General features: G+C 40.8%; 3 protein-coding genes across 5 annotated transcripts in view; all 3 read left to right on the forward strand.

The window, feature by feature from the left end:
* The first annotated feature begins 3501 nt into the window (after positions 1 to 3501).
* slc5a3b (solute carrier family 5 member 3b) lies at positions 3502 to 10366 on the forward strand. 3 transcript variants are annotated; one of them, XM_029459111.1, is made up of 3 exons: positions 3502 to 4191; positions 5341 to 5438; positions 6421 to 10366. In XM_029459111.1, the coding sequence occupies exon 3, from the start codon at positions 6702 to 6704 to the stop codon at positions 8826 to 8828; it is 2127 nt and encodes a 708-aa protein (XP_029314971.1). In that variant the 5' UTR covers positions 3502 to 4191; positions 5341 to 5438; positions 6421 to 6701; the 3' UTR covers positions 8829 to 10366. The 3 variants fall into 3 exon arrangements, with proteins under 3 accessions (XP_029314971.1, XP_029314970.1, XP_029314972.1); XM_029459110.1 differs by having other exon boundaries at positions 5341 to 5402; XM_029459112.1 differs by lacking the exon at positions 5341 to 5438.
* A 10517-nt stretch (positions 10367 to 20883) lies between these two features.
* Positions 20884 to 22159, forward strand: LOC115026636 (potassium voltage-gated channel subfamily E member 2-like). The gene is made up of 2 exons (XM_029459515.1): positions 20884 to 20950; positions 21673 to 22159. Exons 1-2 carry the CDS (start codon positions 20924 to 20926, stop codon positions 22003 to 22005), a joined length of 360 nt encoding a protein of 119 aa, XP_029315375.1. The 5' UTR covers positions 20884 to 20923; the 3' UTR covers positions 22006 to 22159.
* A 1638-nt stretch (positions 22160 to 23797) lies between these two features.
* Positions 23798 to 25086, forward strand: part of casq2 (calsequestrin 2) — a 6885-nt gene continuing 5596 nt past the window's right edge. Inside the window, exon 1 of the mRNA XM_029459226.1 lies at positions 23798 to 24034. Within this exon, the coding sequence (XP_029315086.1) occupies positions 23798 to 24034 (237 nt within the window). The remainder of the gene's footprint in view (positions 24035 to 25086) is intronic.

Here is a 25086-nt window from a genome sequence, read left to right on the forward strand (position 1 = left end):
AACATAGGCAGTTATGAATTGACAAAGACTGGTCATTTCTCTCTTGTGAGTAAGATATTGACATTGTGAGTCAGGACTGAAGTCAAACAAAGTTGTGACTCTTCACCCATATTTTCTATCTGAAAACATATAAAGCTTAGAGTGAACAACATTTGCCTTTTATTTTTAGCTTCCAAATATCAACAACTTTTTGAAGTTTTATTTCTCTGTGAATCTGAAAACAAAATCGATTATAGGCTACACGAGCACTCGTACTAATAAAACTTGGTATGTGATGTTTGCTTTTATAAACTGACATCACTGCATTTCACTGTAACACGTTGTGTGTTATTGAAAGTGACAAGTATTCAATGGGCTACTGTTGAATAGTTAATGACTGTAGAAAAATCTCATAGGGTGACATTTTTACAGACCAGTTGGAAAAACTTCTGCTTACTACATCAAATACATGTATGCAACATTTACGGGCCTAACAATTCTAATAATCAGTAAGCAGCTAGTGGACCATAATATTTCTTAGCCTTTTGCATCAGAGAACATGAGCCAAATTTTATAAGACAGAAGAAGATCTTTTTATAGACTCAATGACATAATACAGTGTATTTCATTAGAAAGTATGACTAATAATAGAAAAGCTGTATATAGACAGAGTGAGAAAACAGAGCATTGTAAAGTACCTGCCCACAGTGCTCAAACTCTTGGCCAAACTCTGAGACATAGAAGCACAGTTCATCTGTATTCCTTGGATCATCTCTTACACAGACTTTTTCACAACAGATTCCGTTCGATCTTCATTAAATTTGGTTTAAAAAACATCTGAATAAAACATTTGAATTAATTTTTTCAGAACAACATACTGTTTTTCAACAATTGATTGCCAAATTCTTGGAGTATGACCTATTTGCACAAGATGACACAAGATGATTTGTTTTGTTTTTAAAGTCTATATACATTTACCTACAACTGGTTGCTAAATTATTGTAAATGCTGCCTCCTTGACAAGCTAAAGTAATTCTTAAACACATTGTGTAATTTAGACAAAATCTAGATTACATCTGCCCATATTAACTCTCGAAAGATCCTGCAAAATTCTGTGCCATTTTGCCTGTAGGTGGCTCTACAGCATTGTGATATATTTAAACAGACATCTCAATGGTCATGCACAATTTGCTTATATCAGTACGTGCTTGCAGGATTTTATTAGGTACAGATATAAAATAAAATAGTGATGCTTTTTTTTAAAGAAACAATACAGTATCCCAAAACACAACTCAAGTGAATCGATTTTTTTTCTTACACCCTGTTCGACTGACCTTGGGAGCGGTCGATACCATAAGTAAGGAGACAACGGCAGAGACAGGAGATACAGCAAATCCCAAATGTTGGCATTTATTTGCAATTATTAATATTCATGTTACAAACGCAGCAGCAAGGCCAACTGCCATGCCCAGTTCCCCCTTCTTCTTCTTTTTAGGGACAAGAGCAGCCTTTTATAGGCACCACCCTTAGCTGCTACCAACACCCAGGGGTGCTTCAGTCAGATTACTTTCACCTAAACAATCTAAACGCAAGTCTATTAATCAACCCAATCAAATCAGTCTTTATCAATAATGCATGAAAACTAATTCAACAAAGCTAACAAACATGAATCTAAGATAGTTGGTTATAAGTGGCCACATGGTTTTGTTAAGTATCTGCAGAAATACCCACAGGGCTGACCATTGACAAACTAGATAGACATAAATAGATTACAGATTAGTGCTCATCTCCACATTTATGTATATTGGAAGTAATGGACTGAAAATCCTGACCATTTTGTGGGGATGGAAAAATTTACTTTGAAAGGTTTTAAAATGTAATACAATAGAGGGGTGCATTTGATATCTCCACAACTTATATTTAGCCTGTACTGGCAGTGTATCATGCATTCTCAATGAAACCCACTATGAAACACAGCTGTTGAGCTCTCACTACAGGTCTTATGACTAAGATGACGAGGCAAAAGCTGGCCAACATAAACAGGAAACTGCACCATTTCAAATGATTAGATGAGCCTGAACAGGATCAATTACTCACTGCACAATGCATGACAGTCAGTTGCATCATGCTTAGGATAGAAATGTAAGTGTCTTCTTCTATCTCTCTTTTTGGCTACTGCTTGTATTTCTATAATTGCTTCATGTATTGTTGTATTATGACAGCTGTAATAGGTGAGAATATTTATCCAGAATTTCTGAATTAATAAAAATGACACTTAAAGAATAAATTGATCTCAGAATAAAACATATTGTAAAAGGATTATATCATGGCTTATCAAACGTAACATAATTTAAATAAAAAAATTTGTTTGCTGTGTTTTATATCAGGATTTTCAACACACATGGGCTCAAAGGGTTCAAGTTCAAACTCAGATTTGATTAAAAGTGCGAGGTAAAGTAGACTAAAATTGTCGGGATTTTATAGACAATAATTTAATATTTAAGCATTTAGAACATGTCCGCTTTATGTTGATGCTTCAGTTATAATTATGTAAATGTATATTTATGGGTGTTTAGGTGTTTGTATTTAAGTAAGGCGCTGTTCTACTCTTATATCTTTTGGAAAATTATACTTAATTTACTTTTGTACATGCCCAATAAATTGTGTTGTAAAAATAAGTTACTAGTGGATAGCATATCGGTGGTTCTTGGGTGAGTGTATGTTACGTTAGTGAATAAACGAGTCAAAATGAATTGACGTTGGACTAACATCACCACATATCAACACTGTTGCATGTGAGACACGTCTGCTTGGAAACGCATTAGAAAGCACAATGATCGTTTCTTGATCATATCAGCTTGACAAGCGCAATAAAGGAGAAGTGCAGAGCCATACGGTAATCAACAAACAAACATGTGTATTGATACTTCAGCTCAAACCTTGGATGCTGCCATTCCATCGCATTCCATACATCCGTCTCACTTCGCGCGACTGTCGCTCATCAAATACGCAGCACAGACGCGCAGGGTTTGCTGGGAAATTGGGTTTTTCGTGAAATGGAATTTTCCAAATTATCTGTAGTGAGTGGAAATGTACTCTGTTCCCCTCCCACTGTAGTCTGCTGCTCCTCCTTTGCAGTGTGTTTTGTTGGAAGTCAACCATCTTAACCTTATTTGACTGCTGAGGCTATTGACGGTTACTATTATGATTCGTATTACCATTGTGTTAATATTATGTTGCGGTATGTTTTTGTGTCATGTTATGTCATTTTAAGCTGTATCATTATTATTATTAGTAGTTATAGTGAGAGGTTTCAATGTCATTACAAGCATATTTAGGTTATTAGGTTGTGCAGCATACCTGACGCACGCACGCACGCACACACACACACACACACACACACACACACACACACACACACACACACACACACACACACACACACACACACACACCAGAATTGAAGATTTTCATTGTCTCCCATATTTCATATAATATGATCACTATGTTTATAGAGTGAACATGAAATGGCTTAACCCTGAGAAGCAGTATTGTGTTGTAATATGGCAGTGGATTTCCGTCTTATTGCTCTGACAACTGTTTCCTCTTTATCACTAGCCTGCAATGAATATCTTCATATGTGTTGCAAAAAGATAAGTAGCACACATTTCTATCTATTATGGACAATGTTATTGGCATAAGGGATAACATTTCATGTTAGGGAGCACTGCAAATTGCAATGTCTAACGTTTGAAAAAACCCTTAAACTATTCAAGGTCGCTGCAGTTTCTAGATTGTTCATTAATTCATTAAATTATGTTCATGTAAAAAGACCCTTAAAAAAGTGATACAACGAGCTGTGGAAGGTTTCGAGTTGGAGGTTTTTTTTGCACACAAACGACCCACGTGTCCACGTCCACGTGTTCGAGGGGCGTGGATTCAACTGGGGCATTGTCTGGCGAACATCATAGTTCCCGTGAAACGGAAGACACATGAAAACGGACTGCTAACGTGAAAACAACGTAGGGGTTTTGACACAAGGAGCCTTGTGTGGTTCTAGCAGAGACAGTGTACAACATCCATGGTGCGAGCTCTTCTACAGGCGGACGGGTCTCCAGGAAGGAGTCACTTCTGCTTCATTCACATCTCGCCTCTGGGGCGTGGAGTGTCGTTTTAGCATCTTTAGTGCGTATGCTAACACTAGCGAACAAGGTACATCTTTAGTACTTATCTGTGTTTAAATAATGGAGCTGATGAGTGTACGTAAACAACTGCTTGAGCACTGTCGCTATGTTGTCTTTTTTAAATAGGTGGTCACATGTTAATGTTAGTGCTAAAATCAAATGACCGTTAATATATTATGCATTGTCTGTGTCAAATGTCTCGACTGACATTGACTGTTGAGACATCTGGCCTATTTACCGCTGACACCAGCAAGGAAGGAATATTTCAAACACATTACATTACAACGTTATATGTTGGTGGTAAATATCCTATTCTAAATCATACAGTGCATTTAATTTGGCCAATAATGAGGAATACAAGCTCCTTTTTAAAGATGCGCAGCCTTTGCACTCCGAGTGACTGTTCTAGACGTTTTCTCACGCCTGCTATGTGCATCCGTGCATCTCATGCCTGTACGTGGACTGGTGTCACCTCTCCTTTGTATTCACAAAGGCTCTCCGCCACACTTTGCTTAAATAAAGGATCAATTATGTTCAACAACATTATGTGTGTTTTTTTTTTAAACCTTGTGTCAATTGCAGCCTGGATTTGATATCTTATTCATGATTATATTTAAAAGCAAAGATGAAGCATTCAGTGTCTTTAAGATATATGTGAACCAGTGCAAGAGAACCATTCATCTGAGGTTTCTTTCAGTTGTACAATCATCATCATAATGTTTGGTGTAAATTTGTTTTTTTGGCAGTTTTATATTAGGTTGTGTGGTCTCTTTTTGATTATACCTTAAGATTTATTAACTTATCTGGGCTTCATGCATGTTGGGTTGTTTTGCTTCTGGATCTCTCTTGGCTTTAATACCTGTCGCAGACTCGTGCATTAAACATTGTTATGGCAGCGCTCCAGTCACTACTGGTGTAACTCCTTTGTTGCTTTGCCTGAGTCAATAATCTGTTGTAGAAAGGTGAAGAATAAAAGTGTTACACTTTTTGATTTTGTGTAACCCAAGTATATGAAACAGCTTGGGCTAAAGTTAGTGTCCCTGCGATACTGGCAGTAACCTAAGTGGCTCTATATGTAGGCTTACTGGCATGGTAGAGATTATGTTTGAATCCCACATTTATATAACTTTACAAATACAATTATAATAATCTATTGAATGACATTGCTGTATTTCAGAGCCAGAGTCTCCTGGACAGTTTATGGGGAACACATGGAGTGCAGCCATTGATGATAAGATGGTAAAATGAAAACAAAGACTTCTTTTATTGAAAGGGGTAATTATGCATAAAGCCTGGCTGTGAAGACGAGTGCGTGGGGTTGTTTTCGTCCATGCATGGAAGGATTGAACCTCCAGAGAGGCCAGACATCCAAATGTGTGTGTCTATATGTGCTCACACATCACCATGCATATTACTCGTTTGCTGACATGGATTTAATTTGATCCATCTCACTGTTACTGTATCTCCACTTATCTGTTTAATTTGAATTTCATTAGCATACAACTAACTGTAATTTTGTGGTTTCACATGTAGGCCGAGGGAACTAGTTTTTGTTTTTATAATTCTGGACTAGGGTTTAGATTTAGTGATGTGAATCTAACAGATTTAGGTGTGTGTGCATGGCTTATTGTATGGTGAAAAGGACATTTTGAATCAGTCTTATTTTTGTGTGATTAATTAATATCCTGTTGTGTCCCGCTGTGTCTTTCCTTTCTTTCTTTCTTTCTGACTTAAACCATTAAAAAAAGGAATTCAAACAATTTTGTCTGTCTTTCCAAAAATGCTCTTAAAGAATTGCAAGATTTTGAAGATGATTTAAGTCATGACAGGTATTAGGTAATCCTCTCTGATCATAATAGATTGTTACTTATTGACTCTTCTTGATTTCTTACATAATGTTAAGCTTTCTTTGAAGTTTTTACAGCCTTGAGTTCTTAGTGTTATAAGGATTAAGGTGGAAAGTCATAGGCAGGCTAAATCCGCTTGGCAAAGACTGCAGCTAATTAAATTCTTATTATTCCTATGCTTTATATAGCGCTATGCTGCATTTTACCATTTCTTTCATTAGTGATTTTGATAATTTTATGTTATGGATTGTAATATGATGTTCAGTTTGACTCCAGTTTGCTCACTTTGTATTTTTATCCTGTTTTCAGAGAGGCTATAAAGTAACTTTTAAGCATTTGTGTTCGGTGTTATTCCCTTCTCAAATTACGTCTCTAATGAGGTGTTGTTCATTGTCTTTGCTGTCTTGCAGGAATGTTAACTCTAGGCTTTTCTAGACCAGATGCCTACAACATCCTCCTCTAAAACTAGAACGACCTCAGTGCCGGTGGATAGCCCCCTCCGAAGCACACCTAGTGTATTTGACCTGACGGTGGATACTACAGCTTCCAACCAGACAGCAAACCAAAGCAAAGCATTTATATTTCTCCTTTTTAAACAATTAAATAAATAAGTGACTATTTGTATTCCTTTTTTTCTTAATAGCTTTGAGCTTTACATCCAGAGAGATTTTTATAAACGTAATCTGTAAAAATGAGTCCTGAAATGGAATCAGTGGACATAGCTGTGGTAGCACTGTACTTTGTCCTGGTGCTAGGCATTGGGTTTTTTGCCATGTGGAAAGCCAATCGTAACACTGTGAGTGGCTACTTCCTGGCTGGACGCTCCATGACGTGGATAGTGATAGGTGCATCACTCTTTGTCAGCAACATTGGCAGTGAACATTTCATAGGCCTGGCTGGGTCAGGAGCAGCAAGTGGCTTTGCTGTTGGAGCATGGGAATTTAATGCACTTCTGCTTCTGCAGCTGCTTGGCTGGGTATTTATCCCTGTGTATATACACTCCGGGGTCTACACCATGCCTGAGTACCTGTCGAAACGCTACGGTGGCAACAGGCTAAAGATTTACTTTGCCCTCTTGTCTGTGTTACTTTACATTTTTACCAAGCTGTCTGTGGACTTGTATGCTGGAGCTCTCTTCATTCAGGAGTCCCTTGGGTGGAACCTTTATGTGTCCATTGTCCTGCTCATCAGCATGACTGCAGTGCTTACCGTCACTGGTGGATTGGTGGCAGTACTCTACACTGATGTACTTCAGGCAGTGTTGATGATTAGTGGAGCCTTAACCTTAACCATCCTCAGCCTAATCAAAGTTGGTGGGCTAGAAGGTGTCAGAACTAAGTACATGCAGGCAGTTCCCAATGTTACTGCTATAATGGCCAGTGGAAACTTCACCTATTCTCCTTCCTGCCGCATTGAGCCAAAACCAAACTCGTTGCGAATCCTTCGAGGTCCTCTGGATGAAGATATCCCATGGCCAGGCTTCATTCTTGGTCAGACCCCTGCATCTATTTGGTACTGGTGTGCAGACCAGGTCATTGTTCAGAGAGTACTAGCAGCAAAGAACATTGCTCACGCTAAGGGATCTACACTCATGGCTGGATTCCTCAAGATCCTGCCCATGTTTATAATAGTCATTCCAGGAATGATCTCCCGCATCTTGTTTCCGGACGAGATTGCCTGCATTGGGCCAGAGCACTGCATGGCTGTGTGTGGTTCTCAAGCCGGTTGCTCAAACATTGCCTACCCACGCCTGGTCATGGCAGTGATGCCTGTGGGACTCAGGGGTCTGATGATGGCCGTCATGATCGCTGCCTTGATGAGTGATCTAGACTCTATCTTCAACAGTGCAAGCACCATCTTCACCCTGGACATCTACAAACATGTTCGAAGTGAGGCGTCTCAGCGTGAGCTGCTGATGGTGGGCCGCGTGTTTGTTGCTGTTATGGTGGTAATAAGCATTGCCTGGGTCCCTGTTATTATTCAAATGCAAGGTGGACAGACATACCTCTACATCCAGGAAGTTACTGGCTACCTCACTCCACCAATTGCTGCCATCTTCCTGTTAGGTGTGTTCTGGAAACGGTGTAATGAGATAGGTGCATTTTGTGGAGGTATGACAGGTTTCACTCTCGGTGCCCTACGACTGATCCTAGCTTTTATCTACCGCCAGCCTCCCTGTGACCAGCCAGATGATAGGCCTGCCTTCATTGTTCATGTTCATTACATGTATTTTGCCGCTGGGCTGTTCTGGAGTTCAGTGTTGGTGGCGGTGGTGGTGAGCCTCTGCACCTCTCCACCAGATGAGGAGGCGGTTCGCACCACCACATTCTGGGGGCTCAGCGAGATTAAAAAGGTTCCCACAAAGGACCGAAATGAAACGTACAGGTTGACTGACGAGAGCCATCATAATGGCGATGGAAGACTCCATAAAGAAATGCCACAAAATGTCAAAAAGGAGAGGTGTTTGGATGGGGCGGATGTCAAACTCCTGGTCCCATCCACTGACCATGACCCAGCAACCCCTAGTACGGAAACCTCCCCTGCCACCACCCCTGCAGAACAATTTGGTAATGGAAGGATGGAAATGATCAGCGATGAAAGTGGCCATGTTAATGGAGAGACTAGCAGGTGTATGCGTTTATTGAAATGGTTTTGTGGATATAATGACGAAGCACAGAGCACTCAGCAAAAAGTAGTGCAGGAGGATGTCGTTGCAGAGATGCTCTACGAGCCACCTAGAGTTAAAATAATCCTCAATATGGGTCTGCTATTAGTCTGCTGTGTGGGCATCTTCATGTTTGTTTATTTCTCACTGTAGTTAAACTCTACACTGACCTAATGGGGACTGGTTTGGATGTTTTTATTAAGGGGGGAAGTTATGTTGGGCTGTTATAAAGAAACAGCTGACCTTTCAAAGATTTGACAAATTTTGTCTGTGATATTTACAGTTGTCTTTTTTAGCTCTGCAACAGGGATATAAGCTTACTCTAATCATTTTTTTTAATGATTAAAGCTTGAAACATGAAAACAATTGTACTCCGTAATGACTAAGAAGCTTATTTGGCACGTGCGTGTCAATTTTGTACAGCGCTTATCAATCCTGCACTAGAAAATGTTTTAAAATTAGTTATTTTTCTTTTGAATTGTTGTACTGTTGAGTGAATTTAATATTTGACATATGCACGTCTGTATAATGTAATGTATGGGTGTGTGTCCTCCCCATTCTTGTTGACCGTGACTATAGGCTTAGTTGCTGGTGTAGCATACATATGTCTGTAGTAAGTCAAACAACTATTTTTGGTCAAAGCCTTGGCAGCCTTTGCTGCTGAACACTATACTATTACTGCATTATTCTAGTAGAACCTTTTAGTGTTTTATTACTATTTCATTTTTATTGTGCCCTGAACTGTAATTTTTAAGGTTATTGGCAAATGACCTAATACGTTTCCATTTTGTTTTGCTGGAGAGCACAGGTACAAATGATATCTTACACACATTTTTTAGGGGGACCATTATGAAGTTAGTAAATGTTAGTGTTTATGTTAAGTGGTAAGAAGCATTGCTTCTCTGCTGCTGTTACATATGACCATTATGTTAATGGTGATTATTATGATCACCGGGTGTGATTTAGCCTACTGGAGGTTTTGCGTCAGGCTTTGCTATTGCATTGCTATTTTTAAAATGTATGTTAAAATGTGTGTGTGTGTGTGTGTGTGTGTGTGTGTGTGTGAGCGTGTTGGATCACCCACAATATACATTTCTTCTATAGCAGACTATTTCTTGTGTATCTACTGTGTGTCCGTGTACCTTGTAGTGCATTGCAGTTTATTTAATCTTGTTCTAAGTGCGTCATTTAAACCTCTTACCAAATGTGTCTTAGTATGCAATGCTAAAGTAAAAAAACTAAGAATTCAATTTACATCCTGAAAATGTTGTGCAGTGAATATCACATTTGTTTAAAGCCATATCATAATTCAGCTTTGTCATGTTGTAAATTTTCAGTTTACATATTCACATTTTGAAGTGGCTAACCTCCTGGATTGTGGTCATTATTTCCACAGTGTAAGGTGTCCAGACAACTCTACCCCGCAACCCAAGAATACAAAAAAAAAAAAAAAAATATTTGTGTTTATGTATTTTGAAATTTGACCAGTGTTTACTGACCTCCGTCTAAAACACCAGTGTCATAATGTGATTAACGTCAGGCATAAATGACTTATATAGAAGATAAATGATAATTGCTGTATGTGAAAACACTATAAAAACATTTGATTTCTATCTGACAGAATATACATTGTTATTTTTTATGGATTTTATTTTTAGAGACTGAAAATAAAATTTCTGTGGAGACAAAAACTAATCTGTTCTCATCTTTTATGTTGTGACAACAAACCAAACAGTTGTAGAATATCTTGAAACACTGGCTAACTTAAAGTCAGTTTTGCTCAACATGAACATTCATTTGAAATGAAATTTCCTTTTATGTGCTTTTCATGTCTTGTAAATTCAGGAGACTTGTTGACTGGTGGAGTTCTTGAGAATATTACGACACCAAAAACATTCTTTATTGATCATGTGATTATCATCTGGCTCCAAGTAATAAGTCTTAAGCATCTGTTTTCATAACATTGCAAAATAATAAGATTATCTATGGACTCCTTATCTCCTGGGGTTGAATTGATATCAAACCTAATCTAATTAAAATTCCTGAATTCCTGCACTATTTGACTGTGAAACTGCAACTTCTTCTTAGTTTAGATTGTATTTATTGGATTGTAAAAAACATACTCCTGCTTTCTGTTATTGTTGACCAGGGTTACATAAACCCCAGCATGGTTTAATAATCTGCTCAGAGCCAATTGAGCATTGGAACGATTCCAGCAGTCTGCACAAGCTTCAGCCAATCAGAAAGTCAGGATCCGTGGTTTATAAATCTCCACTTCTAATCTCCATACATTCCTCTATCCTCAGTCGACCAAACTTTACACCTCTGTAACTTTCCATGATTGGAGTGGATTAAAAGTTAACCTGTGAACATATTCTTAAAATGAAATGCGACTTGTTATGACGTGCACAGCTAAGCAATACAATAATGATTCAGTGATACAGATAGGTAATGTGTTAATGAATACACTGTTGTGGCATTTAGAGAACATGAAAAAAGTCATGTCTGATGTCCTATGACTCCATATTGCAACACATTAAAATGTAGCATGCACACTCTAAAGGGGAGAGAATACTGATTTGCGGCGAAGCGGTGTAGTGTGGGAGAACTTGGGTAGGTTGAAGACCAATCGGGCTGCTGCATTCTGGATGAGCTGTAGAGGTCGGATGGCACATGTAGGCAGTCCAGCAAGGCGGGAGTTGCAGTAATCAAGGCGTGAGATGAGAAGAGCCTGGACAAGAACCTGCGCCGCCTTCTGAGTCAGTAGGGGACATATCCTCCTGCTGATGGTGCTAGAGGGAATGTCAAAGAATCACAAAAGTCATTAGGATACATCCTCTGGGGAACATGAATGTGAACAACAGTTTGTGCCAACCCATCTAGGAGATATTGAAATAGTTCATAGGATAAGTGCAAACTTTGACCTACTGGTGTTGCTAGGATCTCTACAGCTCATCCAGAATGCAGCAGCCCGATTGGTCTTCAACCTACCCAAGTTCTCCCACACTACACCGCTTCGCCGCTCCCTTCACTGGCTACCAGTGGTGGCCCAAATCTGCTTCAAGACTCTGGTGCTGGCCTACCGTGCTGTGAATGGATCAACCCCTTCCTATATCCAGGCCATGATTAAACCATACACCCCAGCTCGTTCACTTCGCAGGTAATCACTAGTGTTTATCCTCTGGACACTATGCATATATGTATCATGTCAATCAATAGTTGTTGAAGTATTTCAGTAAAATGCAAAAGTGTCAAACTACTTAAATTGATACTTCTTCCACCACTGTTTATTTAAGTTGTGCAGGTGGATAGCTCTCAGGTAATAGCACTCATCTAATTGATAATTTACCTGTGCACAATAACTTGAGCTTGTGTTTCCCTTTTCATTGTATTAAATCTGCAGGCCAGGACCTCAGCTTTCTGGTGATGGTGTTATTTTACATCACTGCTGTAAGATACAACTCACATTTTGAGTTTCACAGCGCTGTAATTCAAACTAGTTAGAATTTAAAATCACTTGTCATTCCACGTCTCTTACATGCTTTGCTTAGTCCTCGACTAACCCTCATGCGACTCATACCCTCCATCTTTACTAGAGGAAAGTCATGATATTGCCCTGGTGGAAAAATACTGGCATCCAGGCCATGCTTTGTTCATTGTCTATTTTGGAGAGTGAAAACAAGAACAAAAGCTTGAAGCAAATGCTCCAACTGGCCTCACGGCAATGGAACGATGATATTATTAGATGGGATTAATTAGGCTGTATGCATTACAGTCTGTCAATAGCTATGTGTAATATGCATAATACATATAAAAAATGTTGTAATTGTATATGAGTGTGGTCATTTTTTATACCATGTTTGCAAATTTGCATCTTATACAATTATTATTATTATGGCACGAGCCGGTGACACCTTATAATAACGATCAGTTATGTATAAGCCTTTAAGTAATAATGAACTAAAATCAAAACGTTTATAAATGTTTGTAATTTATATATAAGTGCTATGTTAACATATCACCAATGTTTTGTAAGTCATTTATAAGCCTCGAGTAATTATCATAAACAAATCATTAGTAAATGATTAAAAAGTAATTACTTGATGTATTATGGATGACTGTGGTCTGGGAATAACATTAACCTTCACATGTTATAATGTGCAAGTGAAGTTCCTCACATGCAGGTGAAAGGAAGTGTCTGGTGACTCCATGTGTATCATAGAAGGCTTACAGTTGTCTTTACCCTCTGTAGAACACCCTACAAATGGATGTTATTCAATGACTACAATAGAATACTGAGCAATATCCTGGATCTCCACACTCCGGTGAAAACTTGGACAGTCACCTTCTCACGCTCAGCCCCCTGGTTCACTTCAGAGCTACGGAACATGAAGGCAAATGGGCGTGTACTGGAGAGGCGTTTCACAAAATCTGGACTCAGTGTTCATAGATTAGCCTTTCAAGAACACCAAAAAGCCTACTCAGAGTCACTCAGAAACGCACGGACACAGTCCTACTCCAATATCATCAATAAAAACCCTGGAAACTCCAAGCAGTTGTTCTCCACTATAAGTCATCTCCTCAGGCCACACACTCTTTCACACACCGACACCACAGAAGAGCAGTGCAATAGCTTTATTACTTTCTTCAAGACTAAAGTCGACACCATCCGCTCTTTTCTCTCCAGCTCCTCTGCTCAGTCTGTCCCTGCTGTCAACCCACAGCCTGGGTTTTTCCCGCCTCTTTACGTCTTCTTGGAGATCTCTCAACAAGAGGTTGAGGACGTCAACCTTCCACCTGCGCACTGGACCCTTTTCCCACAGCCCTGGTAAAATCCAACATTTGTGCTTTAAGCCCCCTGATCACCAAAGTCATTAACCTCTCGCTCCAGACTGGTCATGTCCTATCTTCTCTAAAAACTGCCGTCATCAGACCTCTTCTCAAAAAACCCACCTTAGACCCGGATGTCATCATCAACTACAGGCCCATCTCCAACCTGTCATTTTTATCAAAGGTATTGGAAAAAGTAGTTGCAGCCCAGCTTCAGGACCATCTCAAAGCCAACTGCCTCTTTGAGAAATTCCAGTCCGGTTCCAATTCCGCCCACAGCACCGAAACAGCTCTGGTCAGGGTCACAAACGACCTGTTGATGGCGGCTGACGCTGGCTCCCCATCTCTCCTCATCCTCCTGGATCTGACTGCAGCGTTCAACACGGTCGACCATCAGATCCTCCTTCAGCGCCTCCACTACACCATCGGACTCTCTGACTCCGCCCTGAGTTGGTTCCAGTCCTACCTCTCTGGAAGAACAGAGTATGTATCCTTGGAAGGTGCAAGTTCGCAGATACACCCAGTAACCTGTGGTGTCCCTCAAGGGTCGGTTCTTGGCCCCACTCTGTTCACCCTCTACACTCTGCCCCTTGGCCGTGTCATCAGCCAGCATGGAATACCATTCCATTGGTACGCTGATGACACACAGCTATATATAAAAAACGACCCGATGCCACATGCAGCCGCACTGTCGACATCTTCATGATCATCATCATCATCATCATCATCATCATCATCATCATCATTATCATCATCATCATCATCATCGAACACCTGCCTTGAGGAGATAAAGGCTTGGATGAAAGACAATTCACCTTCAATTAAATAGCTCAAAAACAGAGGCTATTTTAGTTGGCACACCACTAAAGTGGTACGCCTTCCAAACAAAACACTAGAAGGTCGGGAGTTCAATACCAGGCTGCCACCATTGTACCCCTGAGCAAGGTACTTAACCCTGAGTTGCTCCAGGGAGACTGTCCCTGTACTTAGTTCAAAGTAAGTCGCTCTGGATGAGAGCATCTGCTAAATGACCTGTAATGCAATGTAATCAGTGCATACATGCCTCCACACGCAACCTTCTGCTCAGCCGCTCCTCACCCGTGGAATTCCCTCCTAGAACACCTGAGGGCTCCACAGGCCACTTATGTCTGTTGTTGTTGTTTTTGTTGTTGTCCTGCATTTTAGCGCCTTGAGATTACTTTTAGCTTTGAAAGGTGCTTTATAAATACAATTTATTATTATTATTATTACTAAGTAGGATTATTTTAGAAGAGGTTCATGCTGCGTAGTACACCTTTAAACATTTACAAAGATTCACATATTCTCATCGTTACTTGATCATTTTAATTGATGTGGACCAACACATTGGAGTGTAAATTATTCAGCATTAACAAATTCTCTTCAAGTTTAAATTATATGAGTGCTAACTTGATCCTTTGTCATTTGTACTTATAAAGGAACATAATAAATATTATTTCCAAACATGTTCGGTGTTACTTTCTGTATGTATATTACTGAATCAATTGCAAATGTTTTGGCATCCCCTCAATCTAAAGTGTACAATATTAATCACACATACATGTGTTGTAGATCATTTGTACATCTTCCTATATGATCACATATATGTACAGAAGTACTTTTATACATAATGTGGATCATTTATGAACTAACTATGATACTAAAGGCTTGATTTTAACTGAGTTTTCTTTTTGCTTGTGTGTGTTGAACTTAATGATTTGTATTTGGGTCATGATTACCAGTCCCAGTGGTAATGCTGCATCCAGTGTTGTGCACATTGCATCTTGTTGGGGAGGCAACTTTGCATTTTGGGTTTAAAAGGCACTTGCGTCATGCATTTAACTACATACAAAAAAAGGAAGTACCATTCATGGAACAGCTGCTTCGACAGGGATAACTGGCAGTTAGGCAGTTCAGGGGTGGACAATTGTGCATCAGGCCTGGTGACCTCGCTCTCATAGAGCAATACATTTTCACCTTTATTTTATGCATGCAACAAAGGTGCCAGGCCTTAATATGAGTGAGTAGTACTATATAAAATGTAATGTCTTGTTGTGTTTATTACCAATAATCATGAATTAGCTCAGGAATTATGATTATTAAGGCTGAAACTGAAATGAAAGATACATATCTGATTTCTGCTTGTTGGCAAGTTGCAGCCAAATACATAATACATAAAACAATATGTTTGCTTTTTTGTTTGTCAGCCATTTTGAAAGTAATGTCTCTGTGATTCCTTTTTATTGGGGTGACAACAGAAGCAGCCATGTAGGGAATGTGGAGTGACCTTTCAAATATACCGCAAACACATAGTCTTTGCGTTCCCGTCATTCCCCATGCACAACCTTGACTTAACTATGGCAGCATGCCTGGTATTCTGGCATTATTCCATGGAACAGGGCTACACTGACAAAAGAAAATATTTACCTCCCTTAGTAATAACAGTGGAAAGAATAGTCTCTAGGGCTGCGACATAATGTTATGAGAGCAATGAAGCATACATCGACGAGGCATTTATCATAAATCATCTTCCTATAAATGTATCAACAACGCTCATTATAAGACATAATGTATGACCAGAAAAACATTCCTCATCACATTTCTAACACGTTCCCTGAATAACATGGGACCATGAACTCACTGCCGTAGACTTAGAAAGAGGGTAAAATATTTTTTAAATATTTAAGACAGTAAAGAGGGAGTCAGTGTCGGCTCAGGTTAAAAGTGTGTTATATTTCAATCCTTCTTGTCATCTTGGATTTTCTGGGACAAGCAATGTCATAATTATGTATGTTAAATAGTAGTGTTATCATGGCAGTTGCACTATGATTTAAGTAAAATATTGGTTTAAAAAACTACTTCTTTCTAAATGTCTGATTTATTTATTATGTATTTATTACTTAAAAAATCTTGGAGACTTGAATGTTGCCTCATGTATGTACAATAATGCTAAACTTCACCTGTATGTTGACTTTGTTTTATTCTCTTTATTCGATGACTTTAAAATTAAACCATCATAATTTGAAAAACGTATAACCTCTCTGGGAACCATCACCTTATCGTGGTGGAGAGGTTTGTGTGTCCCTATGAACCTGAGAGCTGTGTTGTCTGGAGCCTAGTGCTCCTGGTACGGTCTCCCAAGGCAAATTGGAGCCAGGCCCAGAGGGAGGGCCTGACAGAGAGCGCCTGGTGGCCGGGTTTGCCACGGAGCCTGGTCGGGCACAGCCGAAGAAGCTACGTGGTGCCTCCCATCCATCCATCCTGTGGACCCACCACTCATGGGAAAAACCGCTGGGGTCGGGTGCGCTGTCACACGGGTGGCAGTGATGGTCAGGGACCTTGACGGACCAGACCCGGACAGCAGAGGCTGGCTCTGGGGACGTGGAACGTCACCTCTCTGTGGGGGAAGGAGCCGGAACTAGTGCGGGAGGTGGAGCGCTACCAGTTGGATCTGGTGGGGCTTACATCTACGCACAGTCTTGGCTCTGGAACCATACTCCTGGATAGGGGTTAGACTCTATTCTTCTCCAGAGTTGCCCAAGGTGTGAGGCGTCGGGCGGGTGTGGGGATACTCACAAGTCCCTGGCTGAGCACCGTTACGTTGGAGTTCACCCCGGTGGACAAGAGGGTTGCCTCCTTACGCCTTCGGGTTATTCGGGGGAAATTCTGACTGTTGTTTGTACCTATGACCCAAACCGCAGTTCGGAGTATTCGGCCTTCTTGGAGACCCTGAATGGAGCCCTGCAGTGGGCTCCAGTAGGGGACTCCGTAGTCTTGCTGGGAGACTTCAACGCACACGTGGGAAACGATGGAGAGACATGGAGAGGCGTGATTGGGAGGAACGGCCTCCCTGATCTAAACCCGAACGGTCGTTTGTTGTTGGACTTCTGTGCTAGTCATGGAATGGCCATAACAAACACCATGTTCAAACATAAGGATGCTCATAAGTGTACGTGGTACCAGAGCACCCTAGGCCACCCGAGGCTAATCAGCGGGTGTGGGAGAAGTTCGGAGAAGCCATGGAGAAGGACTTTCGGTCGGCACCAAGGTGCTTCTGGAAAACCATCCGGCACCTCAGGAGGGGGCAGCGGGGAACCATCCAAGCTGTGTACAGCAAGGGTAGGACCCTGTTGACTGAGGCAGAGCTGGAAGCTGATGGGGGATCATCGTCAATTTCCCTGACGGAAGTCACTGAGTTAGTCAAACAACTCCACAGTGGCAAAGCCGCAGGGGTTGATGAGATCCGACCAGAAATGCTGAAGGCTTTGGGTGTTGAGGGGCTGTCTTGGTTGACACGCCTCGTCAACATTGCGTGGAAGTCTGGGACAGTGCCTAGGGGGTGGCAGACCAGGGTGGTGGTTCCCACAGAGAGTGTGTGCCAACTACAGGGGTATCACACTTCTCAGCCTCCCTGGTAAAGTCTACTCCAAGGTACTGGAAAGGAGGGTTCGAACCTTTAATTGAAGAGGAACAATGCGTATTCCGTCCTGGTCATGGAACAACGGACCAACTCTTCACTCTCGCAAGGATCCTGGAGGGGGCCTGGGAGTACGCCCATCCGGTCTACATGTGTTTTGTGGATCAGGAGAAGGCGTATGGCTGGGTCCTCCGGATGATACTGTGGGAGGTGCTGCGGGAGTATGGGGTGAGGGGATCACTTCTGAGGGCCATCCAATCCCTGTACGCCCAAAGCGAGAGTTGTGTTCGGATACTCGGCAGTGAGTCGGACTCGTTCCCAGTGAATGTTGGCCTCCGCCAGGGCTGCGCTTTATCACCAATCCTGTTCATGATTTTCATGGTCAGGATATTGAGGCGTAGTCGTGGAGGAGAGGGGTTGCAGTTCGGTGGCCTGAGGATCTCATCGCTGCTCTTTGCAGATGATGTGGTCCTTATGGCATCATCGGTGTGTGACCTTCAACAGTCACTGGATCAGTTCGCAGCCGAGAAGCGGTTGGGATGAGGATGAGCACCTCAAAGTCTGAGGCCATGGCTCTCAGCAGGAAACCGGTGGATTGCCTACTCCGGGTAGGGAATGAGCCCTTACCCCAAGTGAAGGAGTTCAAGTACCTAGCTCTCAAACTACCGGTCGATCTTCGTTCCTACCTTCACCTATGGTCATGAAGGCTGGGTCATAACCGAAAGAATGAGATCACAGGTACAAGCGGCCGAAATGGGTTTTCTCAGACGGGTGGCTGTCGTCTCCCTTTGAGATAGGGTGAGAAGCACAGCCATCCGTGAGAGACTCGGAGTAGAGCCGCTGCTCCTTTACATTGAAAGGAGCCAGTTGAGGTGGTACGGGTATCTAGTAAGGATGCCACCTGGGCGCCTCCCTAGGGAGGTGTTCCAGGCACGTCCAGCTGGGAGGAGACCCCAGGGAAGACCCAGGACTCGGTGGAGAGATTATATCTCCTCACTGGCCTGGGAACATCTCGGGATCCCCCAGTCGGAGCTGGAGGATGTGGCCCGGAGAAGGGAAGATTGGGGTTCCTTACTGGAGCTGCTGCCCCGCGACCCGACCCCGGATGAGCGGTAGACGATGGATGGATGGATAATTGAATAGCTTAACACTGCTGCTGCAGGTGTGTCAGAGGGATCCCACTTTATGCAAAACAGAACATATGAAAATATGATATGAAAATGAAAAGTAACCCATGCTGTCAGGTACCATAGCTACACCAGGACAACACCCAATCAATAACAAGTTATTGTACAGGTTTACCAGACTGTACAGAAACATATTAATGTGATTAAACAATTCTACACAATTCTCATTTGAACTTTCAACCAGTCATCATTTTTATTTTCACTCGTTTATATAATCATGTGTGCTGACTCCTGTGACTCACAGAACACTGGTTTATGTTTACACGACATCACAGAACATATGAGCATGTTCCTGCCTATGTGTGCAGAATTCAGAGTTTATGTAACATTTGAGCCTATGAGCCAGGGGGTTTATGGTTCACTGGCACAAGTGGCACTGCCCTCTATTTGCATGTCAGTCTTTCCTTGGGGTTTGCGTTGCTGTTGTGGTCCATCTCTGATCCCTGATGCTTAATCTGTCCAAGCTTTTGATGATGTCTGGTTGCCTTTGGTTGGTGCAGGGGCTGCACTTCACAACATTTGGGATGTCATTTGAATGAATCTGCATCATATATTTTCTTTGATCACATACAGGTATTTTACATTTTACTGTAACCTAAATAGATTAGTTGGTATTATAGTGATGTGATGTGATGATGTAAAAGTAAAGATATGCATTTAATGCAACATTTGTGTATGTTGATTGAACCCTTTATAAGGTTTATAAAATTTAACTAATTGTTTTATTGATAGTTAACTAATGAGTTATAGATCAGTTATGAGCCATTAATTAAAACAACTTTTGGGTTACCTTTGAGTGGTCGGACCAATTACTTGGACCAAAGGGCCCTTTAAAGGAAAACATTTAGAGAATAATGCTTTGAAGCTGGAATAATTTTACCCTCAACACACCTTAACGTTGCATAAGATGCATATAACAGGGTATTTCTACTTGAGCCATTGCAAAAGGTTTGTCTGCTGTAGCTTACTGCTCTGAATGTTTTTACTTCAGACATAATTAAGTTTGAACATTTTCAGAATGTACGTGTACTTTCTTGCACTAAAACGAAGGGAAAAATTTGGAGTTGTCATAATTTCTTTTTTTACAGAACACGGAGATAACCATTATACTATGATAGTTATCATGAACATATTTCACTAAAAAATATGTAAATGCATGTGAAAATGAATCTCAAATGTGTTGGATTTTCCTGCCATCTAGAGAGAGAGCTGAAGTACCAGGCAATAAACTTCCCCTTGTAGTGTGCTCCCACAGTGTGGGCAGATGAGGAAGTGCAGGTGAATAAACACTAGCCAGCCACTCACCAGCCAGGTCGATCTCTAATTATTATATTTCCTGTCCTGTGCTTGTTGCAGTTATTAATGCCTATATTAATGCTTGTGTGTAAAGTTATAATGACTTCCAGCTCATAAGTTTTCTTTATCAGCTTGAGGAAATGTCTGCAGTTCGTATGCCAAACATCTTCAAGGTCATGCTCCACTCTCCCTTTGCACACACAATCACACACACACACACACACACACACACACACACACACACACACACACACACACACACACACACACATACACACACACACACACACACACACACACACACACACACACACACACACACACACATAACTCAAAATCCAACGTTCAGACAACAAGAAAAGATTAAAAGAGTAAACAAAGTATGAGCAGCGGTCGACTATGAGCCAAAGACTTTGCTTGTTACTGTAACCAGCTGTGCTCTCCGCCTGTGCCTCCTTATTTTGTTCCGTTTTCCCTCCAAGGTGTCCGACTAATTCAAGATGCGGCCTTCGAAAAAGTTGCTGAAGGTTGGTTCAGTAAAGCTTAACAAAATTCTTTATTTCTGTTTAGTTAAATGATAATATGATTTTAACCTGCTGAGCCTTTTGCTCATGTCCTTTAAATGATTGGATAGAACTGCGCTTGAATGAGAGTAAGTGGGGTGGACAATATTACATTGAAGTCATTAAATATCAGTTTAGGCATTGAGTATTTAGCCTTGTTAGAGCTCTATTATTTGTTGCATGCTGCTTTAAAGACTCACATGTCACCGTACTGATCTCCGGTTCATATCTGATGTTTCTTATTGGCCTTCAAACCAATATAATCCACCTCGCTGCGGTCACTAAATTGAATGTCATGAAAACCTACACAGTCCTGATGTAGCAGATAATCTGCTTTTTTGAGTGTTAAACCTTTAACAAATAACACCTTAAACATTTAATAAATAACACCTACGTTTTTTTGTTGTACTTAATATCTAATTATTGCTTATTTCGGTTTTTTTTAAACTATTTTATATTATAGAAAAATACTAGTAATTTTCTAGTGAAATGTGTACAATATTTGTTTAGTAATTGGGTTACTTTGAATCAACTTTGTGCTCTTTTAAGCTTAAATTGAGTTCACTAAAGTCTAACTTCTGGTATTTGATATATACAACACATTTAATTTACTTAATAGACAAGTGGAATTTGTCTCAAACCTTTGGAAATAGCAGAAAATCATCTTTTGTTTTCCCTCCTACTAGATGAGTGCAACTAATTGGTCCAACCTGACCCTCCACCTGGAGGGGTCCCTGACCAGTGCTCTAGGCCATTACCTGGACAACTGGAGACGTAACATGACAGCTGCAGCCAATGCTTTGGACAAGACTCTGGCTGAGGAGAACTTCAAGAACGTCATCTGGTATCTGGTGGTGATGATTGGTATGCTTGCCTTCATTGTTGTGGCCATCCTGGTGAGCACAGTCAAATCCAAGAGGAGAGAGCACTCTAATGACCCCTACCACCAATACATCAAGGAGGACTGGACTTCTCAGTTACAACAGGGCGACGTTGTCACTAACTTTGGGGCTGGATAAGGCAAGCAGAGACACGTAACACACAGCAGGTCATCATTATCATCAACAGCAGCAGAACTATAACATAATTCTTTTTTTTTTTATATCTTTTCTTTTTTAGTGAATGCAGCTCAAATTTGTAACCAGAATAATAAAGTCTAATTGAAATTGTGTATCTAACTTGTGGTTTAGCTCTTTAGACCTGTAAGTCTTCAATCTAATAACATCAATAATGCTTTAGGACAGTGGTTCCCAAACTTTTTGATGTCATTTAACACTGTTAATTACATAAAAGTGCATATGGTTACAATTAAAGATTCATGCAAAGCACAGTGACCCAGAAATAATGAAATTCGAAATGGCTTAATTCCATTTAGCTGCTTCAGTTTCAGGGTCTTCGTATCATTCCTGCTTGCTCACTGTCATGACTTACTGAGATACTTAAACAATAATACGGAGCCATTGTTGATTTTATTAGTATAGCACCTGTGCTTTTCCTGCAATGACAAGTCAATTTTGCTGTGAAAAAAGGCTACTGACAATAAATATACTTAAGATTAGCCTCATACCGATCATAATCCTATTTTTGTGCTTATTTTTTGCAAAATTCTAATTATATTTATATTTTCTTTATATTCTGAACTACTTGATAATTATTCGACATATATCCTTGAAACTACCCGCTGGGAAACAAGTACCTCAGGTTTGGAATCACTGCATAAGGATCCTAAACGTTTTGCAGTGGTGTTACAGTACACAACTCTCATAATTCAGCAGGTCATACTCGGTTTCTACCTACAGAGGACAGAAGAGGCTCCTTTTAAGCAGCTAGAAAACTATTGTGCTTGAAAGGGAAAATGAAGAAGACTAAAGAGGGAGGCAAAGACAGAGGTGCAATTTGTGTAATAATGGTGGTTTGCAGTTTAAATATACAGTTTAAGAGGAATATCTTTGAGTCATTGAGTAGGTTTGGGAAGAGCAAAAGGGGGAAAGTTGTTGAGAAATAAAGAAAAGAAAGCAAATCACATTCTGACAATTCAAACCAAATTAAAACAAAATGCTGTTATAAATGTATAAATAGGAATATATTCAGTTCATGGTCAAATAGCACATTGCACATGCTAAACTCAATGAGACACATATGCAAAACAACTACTACACAGAGATTATGTGAGTTGCCCTTTGCACACCTGTTGGAAGATTGTCTCATGAGCTGTCACTTAAAATACACCACCATACTCTAGCACCAAACCAAACATCCACTGTGTTTTTGGTCCTCACAGACTTAAAAACCTCAAAATAACTGAACCCCCCAAATCTGTGGGGCTCAACTCTCTCCTCCCACATCACCGATTCCCTCATAGAGACATCACAGGGAGCAAGAACCCGTGCTATCTCTCTTTCTCACTTGCAACTTTATTTTTAGCACTCAAACAACTGGTGTCCTAAAAATGGGCCTGTCCTGAACAAGTAGTGGGAGAGGAGTGCCACTATGTATGGTATCCACCCCCCCAGCACCTCACAGGCCCGACAGTATTCCTCTTTCGTCTTTGTGTCTACAGAGGGAAGGCGTGAAGGAGTGATCGCAGTGGGAGAAACAGTTGCTCAGTCTTAAAGATGCATTTAGAAGTTGGATTTCTTTGCACAGCTTGGGATGCTTGAGAGCTGCCACTGAAGGACCAAGTTTTACCTCCTAAACCTTCTGCAGCATTTCCCTACCCTTTCACAGGGCTTAGGTGACCTTTTTGATTGTGCAGTTTTATACTTAAACTAAAACCAAATTCTGACTTTTGGGGGTGTGTGGCTCCGGACCATGCTCTCCCTGTGCTTGTTCCTGCTCCCTTGCCTGAGCCTCGTGCCTCTGGCCCCGGCTGCGAAGGGACTGGAGTTCCCTCAGTATGACGGGAAAGACCGCGTCCTAGACATCAATGACAGGAACTACAAGAAAGCCTTGAAGAAGCACAGCATGGTATGCATGTTCTACCATGGGCCCATACCAGACAGCAAGGAGCAGCAAAAACAACACCAGATGACAGAGTTGGTGCTGGAGGTAAAGTATTTTAAAGGGATCAAATTAAACATTTTAAGAAAGTTGTCACTACAGGAGATGTAGGACACAAAGATACATTGAATGGAAAGGACATAGTGTGTTTTGGTGGCAGTGGTATGAGTGAAAGGACACTAATAGTCCAATTAACCAGACCCGTATAAAAGATTTAGAGTATAATAACTCAACATTAGTGCCCAAATAATCAGAAGGCCAACTGGTGAGATATAAAACTCCATCTTAATGTTCGTATGTGTGAGTTTTTATCAAGGTCAATGTGTATCTGTATAAACTCTATGAGTGCATAATAGTCCAGAGAGATGCAGCGCTGCCACTTGAGGTTACCTCTATATCTTCTTAATTCAATGTGTGCTTCTATCCCTTACAAATATATCACTCTAATGTTCCCTGTGGGTGTCCTCTGCTGGCAGCAATAGGCCAAGAGCTCATGTGAATTATGTTTTCGAGCAATGGTTTGTGAAGGGCACAACTACTTTCTTCTCTATTGCAGTGTTTTGATGGTCACAGCAAAAGTATGCTTGAAGGGATTTTGTATTAAGGCTCAGCTAAACAGCTGGTGTCTAATTGATAGATTATATTAATCTCTTTGTTTGAACCTTTACAGTAGGAAATTGTGTGCACCGTGGCCTGTCTCATGTTACACATAGCTGAGGGTGAGTTGCTCTCTGATCTGTAGAAGGTAATCTGAGCCCAGTCGTGCAGTCCTGATATTAGCTTCACTTATTTGACACAGCACAGGTGGGCCAAGTTATTATAGAGTCAGCTGATAGTATTTGGAATATTAGCTACTTTATCCCAAACATCTATAACTTGCAGATGGTTTTGCAGCCTTACAACGTGTGAGAGATCTATTAACTTCCTCTGTGTTAATTGGTGGAAAACACTTAAAGGTGCCCTCGGATGGAAGTTTTCTTGTAAACAAACAAAATATAGCATTGTTTACATCCATTATGGCTTACTAGTAATTTTCTTCTTCACTGCCACTGCTGGAGCATTGTTTATATTTGTTGTCCCGTTACTACCACCAGCTGTCA

This window comes from Cottoperca gobio, chromosome 21, assembly GCF_900634415.1.
Source record: "Cottoperca gobio chromosome 21, fCotGob3.1, whole genome shotgun sequence".
Lineage (NCBI taxonomy): Eukaryota > Metazoa > Chordata > Actinopteri > Perciformes > Bovichtidae > Cottoperca > Cottoperca gobio.